The 12,986-nt window shown below is 48.7% G+C and overlaps 1 protein-coding gene across 3 annotated transcripts in view; it reads left to right on the top strand.

Annotated features, from left to right (window-relative positions):
• Window positions 1–12,986, top strand: part of Sipa1l2 (signal induced proliferation associated 1 like 2) — a 170,187-nt gene that overhangs the window by 87,895 nt on the left and 69,306 nt on the right. For all 3 annotated transcript variants that reach the window (XM_028889815.2, XM_037206358.1, XM_028889814.2), the window contains exons 4-5: window positions 7,754–7,887; window positions 9,616–9,804. In XM_028889815.2, coding sequence (XP_028745648.1) covers window positions 7,754–7,887; window positions 9,616–9,804 — 323 coding nt within the window. The remainder of the gene's footprint in view (window positions 1–7,753; window positions 7,888–9,615; window positions 9,805–12,986) is intronic.

Here is a 12,986-nt window from a genome sequence, read left to right as displayed (position 1 = left end):
GAGGGGGAAGTAGCTTCAAGGGAAAGATTTAGGACTTCAGTGCAAAGGGGGACTCCTGCTTCCTCAGGGCTTAGCTCTTTGCCTGTGACCCCAGTGTGACTTGAGTTAAAATTGGCAGCAGAGGTGTCTGCATGGAGTCATTAGTGACCAGACTGGCGGCCAAAGTCTGAGGGTTCAGTTGTACAGACTAGCCTAACCCCGTAGCCTCGGTCCCTGGACAAGGCAGAGCAGGGTGCTCCTGCGAGCCTGCCAGCAAGTGGATGTCACTGGTTAAAAGCAGACCCGCCAGGACAGGCTCTAAGGCTGGGCTCTGCAAATAGCTGCCTGCCTTTCCCCCTTCTCCCCTTCAGAACTCTTCTCTACAGCTCTCGGGGACCTGCTGATAAACCTCTAAAGCACCTTTTATTTTCTTCTCTGTTCCTTGTGAAACCCCTGGTACTGCGGGTTGTCTGATGTTTATGTAGGCTTTGTAAGTCCTGGGCTATGGATGTGCAGAGGTGGCTCTTGATGCCAGGGTGTGTCCCATGACAGTCACTAAAGGATGTTTCAGTGACTTTGTGAACCCATCAACCAGGGAGTGGCTGGCCACCATAAGCAGAGCTGGCAGCATGACCTGTCCAAGCAAGTCCTTCTGCATCCTCCTGAGAGTTTGAAAGGAAATGGCCATGACAGTAAGCATGGCCAGCAGCAATGACATCCCTCACTCTGGTGATGACCAGGAGGAAAAGATAAGGCCTTTGCTCTGCATTGCCCCTGTCCCGTCTCTGGGGCTTCTCCTTGGTAGCACAGGCCACTTGGAAGAGTCCTGCAAACATCCCAGATTCAGCTCCTGACTCTTTGGGGACTCCTGTGCAGCTGCCAGCCATGAGTTCACGCTCTCCCTATCTCCCTTAGCTTCTTTTCCTGTTGCCGTCATGAAATACTCGGACAGTGCAACTTAAGGGAGAAGGGGTCGAGTTTAGCTCACGGTCGGGGTAGAATCCATCATGGACGGAAAGTCTAGGCAGCAGGAGCTTGAAGCAGCTGGCCACATCACATCCACAGTCAGGAAACAGAGGGATGAATGCAAGCTAGTATCCAGCTTGTCTTCTCCATTTTATCCCGTCTAGGATTCCCTGTCTGGGGAATGGTCTCACTCCAGTTAAGATGGATCTTCCTATATCAGTTAATGTAGTGAAGATGATCCCAAAGGCCCATCTTCCAGGTGATTCCAGATTTTGAAGTTAACAGCACTGACCTTGACGCTCTCCTTCCCTCCATCTCTTCTTTCCTGCCTCACTTTTTCCTTCTGTCCTTTCAGTCTCCCTTTGTCTTCCTCCCTCCCTCCTTTATAAAATGTCACCTGACAGGACACGTTTGATTTCTTCTTGTCATATCAGTTGTCAGGTGGAGGCGACTTAGAAGGAGCAGGACAGAGGGTTGGTGGCAGTGGCACTTCCCAAGTGAAGCTGCACCAGGGGCGTCCTCACATCCTTCCGGTTCACGTCTTCATGACTTCCACCTGCTGCTCCACCCAGCTCTTTGTAGAGGCTCCCTTTCCCCAGTGCTAGCCTTCCTCTGCAGCACTGGAGTGGAGGATGCCGTGCCTAAGTGAGTCAGAGGAGAGAGTTTATTGTGGGCTGGAGCTGGGTCTGTTTGTACCACCCACACTTGCCTACCTGCCATGCACAGGACCCTAAGTTCACTGGCCAGTACTGAGCAAAGCGACAACAGAAACCAAACCCCTCTACTAGCCCTGTCTGTCACAGCACCATTTTACTCTTCTGTGGATGGGGGCTCGGGAACCTGCCCCTTTGACGTAAGGCTGAAGTGCCCGCCTGTTGTCAATGGCTGGGGGGTCCATGCTTGATAACGAAGGATGGGCCAGTGGGCAACACTCATGGGTTCATACCCTACCGAGCTCTGTCTTTAAACTGAGCTGATGATTCAGGGAGTCCTGCAAAGGGCTTAGAGCAGTGCCTGTCACACAGCATGGTCCCTCTTGCAAGTCTTACATAAGTGTGTGAGAACTTTCTCTCTTGAAAGAGGCCATTGTCCCCTCCGTAGGCAGGCCCAGCATTGAAGGGCAGTGCTTTGTCCTGATGGTTAAGAGATGAGGGGAGAGGCAGAAGGGGCTGGGATGGGGCGAGGAGTGTCTGGTGAAGCCTGCCACCTGGTTCCAGACACACTCCAGTGTCACTAATGCAGGGGCACAGGTTGGGGGAGGGGTGTGTCTTATGAATCCCCCGAACTCACTACTGAGTGATTCATGACTATGTTTCCTTTGAACTTCATGCCCCCTGCCTTTTCTTCCCATTTTATACAGTCAGTGACTAAAATAATAGGGAGTTGGACACTTAGATTCGCATGGGTGAACAGAGTGACACCTAGCAACAGTACTTTCTAAGACACACGTCCCTCCCTGAGCGGGCACCGTTGATGGACTCCGCATAGCCTCTCTCCCTGGCCCTCATTACTGCACAAACAGAGGTCCTACTGAGTCCAGGAGCTCCTAACAGGAGGAACTACCCAGTTGTACCTGGGACTCTGGCACCAAAGGACATTGCCACACACTTGCTCTCCTGCTGCGGCCAGTGAGGATGCAGGGAGTCAGTTTAAGAACTTGCAAAGGCCTGTTCACACTGGACCTCAGCAGGTCTTGGGTCAGCTGTGGAGAAATAGGAAGGATGCTGCTGCTGTTTCTGTGAGGCTTGCTTGATGGCCAAAGTGGAGAGCTCAGGGACTAGTGAAGCCTCCTTTGGCTTTAAGTCCAAGCTTAATGCCCCCTCCCATCTGAGAATGCACAGAAGCTAGACAGCTGTGCCTTCCTGGTAGCCTGTTACTTATACTCAGAGATGCCTTCCTCTTCTAAGAACATGTTGCTAAAAGCTGCAGTGAACCAAGGCAGCCTGGGATGGCTCCCTCAGTTCCTAGTCTTTCCGGTTGTGAACTGATTTCTTTGGAACTGTACCTTATGACATGCTGTTGTGTGTCATCTGTTGGTGGAACTATTGTCCATCTCTATGCTATGCTGGCTCCCCCATGTCACCGGTTTGTTTTTTAGCACATGTATGTATATGTGTGTTTGCATGTACATGGTTGTACATCTCTGTTTGTGCACATGAATTTGGAGGCCTGAGATTGACATCAGGAGTCCTTCTGAACTCTTCACCCTTCTTTTAGAGACAGGGTCTCCCAGTTGAAACCAGTGCTTATGATGTCATTGGCCTGGCCAGCCAGCTTGCTGTAGAGAGACACCCCGCCCCCCAATCTCTGCCTCTTCCTACCTATCAGGAATTACATGACATTTTAGTGGGGTTTAGGAATCTAGTCTTCGTGCAGTTTGTATATGATAAGCATTTTATCCACTGAGCCATCTCCCCAGCCCATGGCTTAGTTTTTACCTCTTAGATAAAGTCATCCCCCAAAGCTGTTCCTGGAAGTGCTGTTGTTGCCGCTGTCTGTTTACATTCTAACATGTGCAGCAGATCATTTCCTACAGCAAGTCACCTAACCCCTCCTCTTCGGCCCCATCTGAAACGTGGGCCTCATGGGTTTTGTTTGAAGTCAAGTGTAGTATTTGGCACATTTCACTATTTCCAGTGCTGCGGGTTTTCCAAGCTCAGTAATGCTTTGGTTAAGTTTGGGTCAGAGGCGTGTGGCAGCACCAATACCTCAGTTTTCCTGCATGGAAACAGGTTCACAGTGCAGGAAGCCTTGGCAGGAGCGTAGGTTTCTCCAGGCTGGGCATGACTTCACAGTGATATGCTGAGGCAGGATCTTCACTTACCCATTTGCCCTACATTTATTGTATTTTGGCCATAGCTCCTAGAGCACAGTGATAGACTGATTGCAAATGCAGGTGCACAGTTTCGAAGGGGGGAAGGTGATGTACAATCCGTCCTAGGAGTTCAGAGAGCCACCGGCGATATAGCATGTCACCCCAGTGAGCAAAAACCAGCTAGTTGTTGTAAGGCAGAGAACCAGTGAGCTGCACTGTAGAGGACAGTGATCACAGGCCTCTCCTCTGCATGGGACTGAGGCAGAGGCCTGGGGACAGGGGTTCTGAACTGGTGGTGAGTGTGACCTTGCAGTGTGCTTTACCTGGGCACCACAACCTGGCAAAGCTGCTCTCATCTATCTCTTGAGCCTGGGCCTAAGCATGCAGAGTATCTGTCCTTCCCTGCTCGACTCTTTGGTGATTTACCAGTCAATCTGCTTTCCAGGATACTGCAGAGTCTAGAAACAGCCTTGAGCTGGGGTCCCAGGACATTCCAGTCCTTTTTCTTCACAGGAGTTAGGAATTTTCCCCCTTCTTGATGGAATATCCAGGATACACCAAGATGCTGTGATTCTCATTTCTCACACTGCAATCTTATTAACCAATTTTTTTTTTTTAGTCTGTTCTGTTATATTCGAGTGATGTGTGGATTTTCTTTCAACTTATCAACAGCCTCCTCACAGCATCCATCCTGCAGGGAAGGATTTCATTTGATTCACTCTTGAAACAATATGGAAATCATCAGCTCATTGGTTGAAAATAAGGCCAGGCTGTGGGGGGGCAAGGGTCTGAATGCACACAGCTCAGAAGGGCTTGCTCACAAGCCTCTGTTCAGAGTGGCAGGCTTCTCAGGATGAAATTCTCAGGTCTTTCCTGAAAGGGATGCAGGATGTCCTTTGAAAGCCTTGTCTTTGTTTCCTCTGGGGAAGTGGGGGAGGGGACATAGACTCTGTTCACATCTTCATGGTCTGTGGGCATACTCTATATAAGAGCTGGACAGCATGTTCTCAAATCTAGGGGAAAATGTTAATTTCTTTAGAAACACATGCAGGCATTCTGCAGGCTACTTGCTGAAACCAAAGGCACTGTGAGGTTCCTAGCAAAGACTGGTGGGGCATAACTCTGTGCAGTCTGCGGGCTCAGGCATGGTGCCTGTGGACCATGGGAACCTCACCTCTGCATGTGCATGCAGAAATGTGAGTCAGCCAGAGCCAGAAATGGAAGCAAGATGTGGCTGCAACATAGGTCAGAAAGAGCTATAAGGAGGGACACCTTTCCTTTATTCTCTTGCTCCCTAGTTTGTGTCCTTGTCATCTTTAGTGAAGAAGCTAATAGTTCTTCAGCTTTTCAAAATATGGCTTCTGTTTCAGTGGAGTATTATATGCCATTGTCTTCTTAAAAAGACTGTAGGCACAACTGATCTTCGCAGGCAGTCACTTGGGAACATACCAATGGAAAACTCAGATCAAAAATCTTCAGCAGCCAGTTAGAAAACAGTTAGAAATTTGAGATTTTGAAATACGTAAATTTGAAATATATATATGGCATATATGTCTATATACATACATACACACATATATACATATGCACATACACATATGGGGGGGCATGTATCCTAAAACACCTTGAACCAGAGGTCAAATCTGAAGAAAGACCAGTGACCACCACAGAGAGCTACAGAGTGTTGCCAAGAACAGTAAAGCCTCCAATAGGTGAGGGTAGTTAGCTGCAGCTTGGAAAGTTTGGTACTGATGCAGTGTCTGCTCTAAAGACAGGTTGGTGCAGTGTCTTGGGCCCCTTTTCACTAATACATCATCAAGAACAACAAGATACACTGATATAAACAGTTAACTTCCTATTATTGCTTTTAAACTACTGATTCAAGTCACAAAAGCTGCTCACCTTCTTCAAACCTGACATGAGTTGGCGACACTGGAGTTAGGTCTGTGGCCATTGTCTTTGCTGGAGTCAGCACATACTGTACCCACCGCACAGGCTTTCTCCATTCTGAAACTGACTCACCTTCAGCCCCAAAAGGAGCCTCCGTGCTGCTCCTGGCCCTGCCTGGTTCCAGAAGGACAAAATGCCAGTGTTACATTAGTCTGGTTCCCCAATCAGTATAAAATGAATAGTTTCTATTTCAGAACCATTTTGAGCAGTGTTGATTGAAGTGGAGCAGACAGTTGCCCCTTTGGCAACATGAGATCTCTCCAGAAGTTCTCAGGGCATAAAAGCATGGCTTGCAGAGCCTTTCAGAGTCTGCAGGCTTCCCCAACTCAAAATTCAAGAGTTGGGTAAGATTAGCTGAAACCTAGAAGGTGACATTCACAGGGGATAAATGTGGTGTTTTGCATAAGGGTGAAAGAAAATCAGTGTTTAAGGAAACAGCCCTTTGAGAACTGACCTGGCTGTGGTTCTTAAAGAAATGAATGAACAGTTCCTTGGGGCTCACATTGAGGGATGAATGAACAGTTCCTGAAGGTTCACATCTACTACCTGCTCTGCACGAATACTGTGATATAGCTGTTAGTGATAGAAGACACGCTCTTTACCTGCGTTAATGGGCATGTGGGCAATTGTTCTGCACAGCCCAACTGCCTCTACTGTGCTGCGGTAAGATGGGCTGTTTCTGCAGACACGAGTCAGTGTAGAAACTGCAATGGGGCATGGTGACCCCTTGTTGTTCTGTGGTCCAGATCAAGTAGTCCATGGGCCAAGGAGTGTCCCATCACTGGAAGGGTTCTAACCAGGAGATTCACATTGTGAGTGGGGACTGCTTCCTTGAATATCCCCCTGTGTCCCCACTGCTAAATTTCGCCTGGCATGTGGCTGTTATGTAGATGAGTGAAGGCTGGTGACTGTGTGCCCTGTGGTACCCTGTGCCTGGTAGATGGCATACCCCAAAGTCCATTCCCGCCATGGTGTTGTGTGACTTGGGTCGCTTTCAAGGACCAGGGATTTATGGGAAAGAAAAGGTGAACTGACAGCTCGGTGGAGGGCGTTGCTGGATTTGTAGGACCAGTGACCTTCACAGCCCAGTAATCATCATGAGTTTCCTGTCACTAAATTTCTCCTTAGACACTAGAGACAGTTTAATGACAGGGTGACCTTTGGCACTCCACTGATGGCTAAGATTACTCTGACCAGTCAGAGTGGCTCATTGGGTAACCTCAGGAGTCTCATTCAGTCGGAGAAGGTCGCCTTCCATATGGAAGGGAGCAGTGCAGCCTTCAGTGATGACTCTTGAGGAATCGTGCCCCTCCGCAGTGCTGAGGATGGCCACCCATCCTGCTGATGGTGCTGTCTACAGGATGGCAGCTTTGGGGTAGAGACCCTCGTGATACTGACAGTGAAAAGCCGAGTTAAACAGAGAGGCAGCGAGTGAGGTGAAGCAAGACAGGACTGTTGATGTAACTAACCGTCTTATTAAATAAGAAACACAGAAACAATGTAAAAGAGAAAGCCGAGAGGTCAGAGCTCAGAGCTAAAATCTCACCCTTCCGCCTGCAGTGTCCCAGCTTCCCGAAAGAGAGCTACTTCCTATCTGTAAGTCGATTTTCCAGTCATTCTGCCTTCTCATTGGTTGTAAACCCAAACACGTGACTGCCTCGTCACTGTCTGAATGTACAGCCCCCTAGGTCTTAAAGGCATATGTCTCCAATGCTGGCTGTATCCCTGAACACACAGAGATCTATGGGATTAAAGGTGTGTGCCACCACCGCCACACTCTGTCTATGGCTCTAATAGCTCTGACCCCCGGACAACTTTATTTATTAACATACAATCAAAATCACATTATCACATATATCACAAAATCAGTACAATTAGATTACCACCACACAGGACAGCATATCTGTATAAGAAACCAGAAGATTCCACCTGTGCGTCGGGATCACGGTGTAGGCTTGTGGCACTTCCCTGGGGACTTGTGACATGAACCAATGCTGCTGCATCACTTGCTCTCTCCGCTGACTCTGCTCTTTTGAATCCCAGAGCACCAGAACTACTTTGGAATAGATGAAAACCTTGGCCCCGTGGCAGTCAGCATCCGGAGGGAGAAGGTGGAAGATCCCAAGGAAAAAGAAGGGTCCCAGTTCAACTACAGGGTGGCCTTCAGGACAAGTGAGGTAAGAGGCTGCTGTGGGAAGTCCATCCTCATTGCCACTTTAGCTAAGTTTTAGAAAACCTAATCTTAATGTCAGTTGTCTAATGCTCAAGGACTCTGAAAGGCCGTTACATGATTTTTATCCTAAGTGAATACTTGGGAGCCTCTCCTGGATCTTAGGTGGCTATAGTCTTACCACCATGGGAACTGAGTGTGGTCACAGGGACACCTGGCACGTACACAGTGTTCTGTGTGCACTCATAAAGCCCGTGACCTGCACTAGCCATTCTGCCACAGACCTCAGGGAAGGTGACTAGTGTGACAGACATCACAACAGCTGGTTTCATCAATTATTTACATTTAATTACTATCTTAACTTTAGTCTGCACAGGTCTGTCTTCAAAGCTGTCACTCAAGGAAAGGGCTTAGCCCATGTGAACATAGTCAGCATTGAGCCCAGGTCACCAGGACACCTGCAATACCAGTTGAGACATACAGGGTCACCATGCTTACAGAAGCAAAGGAGACCAGAGAAGCCTCTTTTTTTCTGTCTGACCTAAAGTGGTCAGCCAGCACCTTCTGGAAGGCCCACTAAATGAGCCCCACTCTGATTTTGTGGGCCAAAGAACCCAGACCTGCATACAGTGCAGGGGAATCCGATTCCTCAGGATGGTTGATGTGCTGCTTAGCTGCACAATGTGTGCAGTGATCTCGATATTTACTCACTATGAGGCCAGCCGGGCACAAGAAGATGCTCTGCCATGGTGTGGGCTGGAAGGACATGTGGCCATATTGGTTTTGCGTGCCTGTCAGACACCAGCCCCACTGCATGGTAAAGATGGAAGGTTCTGAGACTGAGACATGAGAACAGATATGAGCTGCACAGTCTGCATCAGAATTTGGAAATGAGTTTAAAACCAAATGCAGAAGATGAGGCCACGGTGCAGTGGCTTTTCCCCATCATGACAGCTTGGAATGGTGACCCAGGTGTCTTACTTACCCTTCTATTGCTGTGAAGTCACCATAACCAAAGCAACATAAAGGAAAACATTTATTGGGGCTCATGATTACTAGGGGTTAGAATCCCTAGAATCATGGTTACTAGGGACCATGGCAGCAAACAAGCAGGCATGGTATTATAACAGTAGCTGAGAACTCGCGTTCTTGATCCACAAGCAAGAGGCAGAGAGCTAACAGAATGGCATGGACTTTTGAAACCTCAAAGCCTGCCCCCAGTGATGCACCTGTTCCAACAGAGTCACACCTCCTAATCCTTCCCAAACAGTTCCACCAGCCAGGGACCAGGCATTCAAATACATGTGCCTATGGGGACCATTCTCATTGAGAACACCACACTAGACTTCCAAGGTATACAGCAAAGCATGAAACTGGTCCAGCAATCCCATCCTAGCCACCCACATGCAGCCCCAGGAGTAGAAGGGAATGAAGAGAAAAATGTAGAGACAGGAGAAGGAGGATGTACTGTGGACATGTCCTGTGGTCCCTCCTCAGTAGCCTGTCTGGGGTTTCAGAGCTTCAGGGTTAATTACTTGTCTCCTTCATTCTTCGGGTCTCATCTGTTTGTCTCATCTTTTTTCCCCTCCTGGTGTCTCCCCATCCCTATGTGAGGTTGTTGATAGAGCAATGCTGGTTTTATGTCTCCGATGGAGTATCTTGCTTCCGTTTGCTAAACTGTTAGATCCTCTGTGAATAAACAGCAGCAAGTACTAACTGGAGTCTCTTGCCCCAGCTCACAACTCTGAGAGGAGCGATCCTAGAAGATGCTGTTCCCTCCACAGCCCGCCATGGCACCGCCCGGGGCCTGCCCCTCAAGGAAGTCCTGGAGTTTGTTATCCCGGAGCTGAGCATCCAGTGCCTGCGGCAGGCAGCCAACTCCCCCAAGGTCCCGGAGCAGCTGCTCAAGCTGGATGAACAAGGGGTGCGTAGAGTGTGTGGCCAGAAAGCTCATGCCAACCTGGGGTGTACACTTGAAAATGGGACACACATACACACACTCTGCACGCTTGCCTCTCTATCAAGATAAGGTCTTATTGTGGTCTTGAACTCAATCCTCCTGCCTCACTCTCCCAGGTAGCTAGAATTATAGACAGGAGCTCCTATACCAGGTTCTCATGTTCTCTCTTTTAAGACCAATTATTGCAAATGTCTCCAAGTAAAGTGTATGGCCCCAAAGACCACTCTAGAAAATTCCATAGAGGGTCCGTTTTTCCCAACCCATGTGGTTCTGCTTTGTGGGAGCAGAGTGGTGAGACCACATGACAACTGTGGCCTGCTGTATCCTTACAGAGTGAGGCAGGTGATTTGTGAGGTCGTAAGGCAGGCAGGTCCAGAAGCTATGCCCGGCTTTTTCAGACTTTGGGTGAACACCATCTTAAAACTGAACGTCAGCGAACCAACTGTGGAGGCAGAACTCAGGTTGTCTCGCTTGCTCTGTCTTCTGGCTTTGCGATGTTGATGTGGCCGGCTTTGTGATGATGTCTGGAGCTGAGTGCCAGCTGACCTTTCAGCACCGACGACTCCTCCTGTGTTCTGGATATTGAGGACTGTTGAGAAAAGAGGCTACTTACTTTACCCCCCGAAAGAGATGCAGTTTGCCATCCCCTGCCCATGCTGCCCTCCGACTCCAGACCCCGCTGTTCTGTTGATTTTCCTGAAAGCACATCTGCCAGGGAGAGCACCAGCACACAAAAGGAGTCCGATATTTAACTAGTAATTAACCTTGCTGTGGCTCCTCTTTCTTGGATTCTGTAGCTCTTCTGTTCCCTGTGATTGGCTCCTGGCCATCTCACTTCCCCTCAGGACATAGTCAGGTGAGGAGAGTCCAGCTTGTTCATTTTGTTGTTCCAAGCAAGGAGACAGAACACTGTGATAATCTGAAAAGAAGTTACGATGTGGGGCCTCGGGAGTTCTGACACATTGTCTGTATAAATTCACCTCCCAACCTCCTGAATGCCATTCTTTCCCTTTTTTTAGAAGTGGGGGGTGGGGGGGTGAGTGTGTGCACGCGCCAGTATGTGTGAAAGCCAGAGAAGAGTATCAGATATCCTGGAGCTGAAATTATAAGCAGTTGTGAGCCACCTCACGGGGATGCTGGGAGTTCAGATTCTCTGGAAGAACAGCAGGTGCTCATAACCAACGAGCCATCTTTCCAGCCCCATTTTCCTTTTTGTTTTTTAAAAATTTATTTATTTTTATGTGTGACTATTCTCCTGTGTGGATATATGCACACCAGAAGAGGGTATCAGATTCCCCAAAACTGGAGTTAGAGGTGAGTCTGAGCCATCAAGTGGGTGCTGGGTCCTCTGTGAGAGCAGCAAGTGTGCTGAACTACTGAGCTATCTCTGTTTTTCCTTCCTAAAGAGACGTTCTGGTTTATACATTAGTATTGGTGAAATAATTATGGCCACACCATGTAGGTAAAAGGGAGGTTTATTTTGTGGGGTAACTTACAAGTGAAGGGATAGGTAACAGGGCCCGGGAAGGGTGTAGCGCAGTCCAGTGTTGTTCTCTGGAGAACTCTGCTCGGTCTACCTCCAGCGTCCAGGGTCCAGGAACTAAAAGAACTGGCCCATCTGGATCTCGGGTCTTCAGCGTCCTCTCTCAGCCCCGCCTTGTAGGCATGACAGTTACCGAAGCCTCAGTGGGGGTTGGAACTTCCAGATCAAAGCTGGAATGGCTACCCACTACACATTAGGAAATTCATAGGTTGATCTTTAACAAGAGTTACCTAGCTGGGTGATAGCTCCCAGGGACACAACACATTATAGCATATTTGACAAAGTCTGTTCTAAAGGCCAGCTGCCCCTCCCCTATAGGCCACATGCCCAGACACACCAGGTAGACATCAGATTTGCTCCATATAGGCATCAGATCCATGCCACCAACTGAACTGGAGCCTGGGAGCTGAGTTGCTGCACACGCAGCATGATTGTCAAGGAAATTCATGGGCTTTCTTTTTTGCTACCATCATTTGTGTTTAACACTTCTTGATGATAATGACAGAGTGTCTTTCTTAGTCACTCTTCTATTGCTGTGAAGAGACACCATGACCAAGGTAACCTGTATAGAAGAAAGCATTTCATTGTGGGCTTGCTTACAGTTATTCCGCTATCATCATGGCGGGAAGCATGGCGGCATGCAAGCAGACATGGTGATGGAGCAGGAGCTGAGATTCCCGATCCACGAGCAGAGAAAGAGATGCTGGCCTAGTGTGGGCTTTTGACACCTCAAAGCCCACCCCAGTGACACACTTCCTCCAACAAGGCCACACCTCCTAATCTTTCTGATCCTTCTCAAGTAGTATCACTCCCTGATCACTAAGCATTCAAATATATGAACCTATGGGGCCATTCCTATTCAAACCACCACCTAAAGCTTCTGGTGTTGGGAACAGAGTGGCCAGTCTTGACCCTGCCCCAGTAGGAAGAGGTGTGTCTGAGTCCCCTGCTATCTGCGTATATTCTGCTCACAGCCCTGAGCCACAGGAGACTTTGACAAGCGGGTGCCATAGTTCTCGTGTCCCAGCACTGGCATTGGCCTGCTGCAGCCTGCCTGCCTTTTATCTCAGATCCATTAGGTTGGGTTGGAGCAGTGGGGGAGTGTTGAGATCAGCCTGAGGTCAGCAGGTGAGGGATGGAAGAGTGGTCTGGGAAGGTGAGAGTTTCTGTACAAAGGAGTCAGAATGTTTACTTGTATGTGGCAGTGAGCAGCAGAGCCTGCTACTGGCTTCCGGTGGACGAGGAAGAGGAAAAGGGAAGTGCCATTTGACCATTTTTTTTAGTTTTCTAAAAGAAGCCAGGTGACAGTAGGTCACTTCCTGAATAACATTAGGTTGTGGCCAACATGTAGTAAATGGTTCTCGGTCCCTGGAAGCGTTTCTATCTCACTGGAGAACAGATGAGGGAGGTATGGTGGTGACAGCCCATGAGTGTAGCCCTGTTCCTGGCCATGTTGTGTGTTTCCCTGTATCTACAGGATCTAGATTCTGATTCTGCTATTACTTTTCCCAAAGGTCTTGGTGTAAGAATGATATGCAGCACTGGTTACCACATGGAAAGGTCATGGCCACCACTACACCCAGTATCAGTATCAGAGCTTTAT

This window comes from Peromyscus leucopus, chromosome 5 (genome assembly GCF_004664715.2).
Source record: "Peromyscus leucopus breed LL Stock chromosome 5, UCI_PerLeu_2.1, whole genome shotgun sequence".
In the NCBI taxonomy this organism is placed as follows: domain Eukaryota; kingdom Metazoa; phylum Chordata; class Mammalia; order Rodentia; family Cricetidae; genus Peromyscus; species Peromyscus leucopus.
Note: the sequence above shows the minus strand (reverse complement) of the source record. Positions and strands in the feature narration are given on the sequence as shown.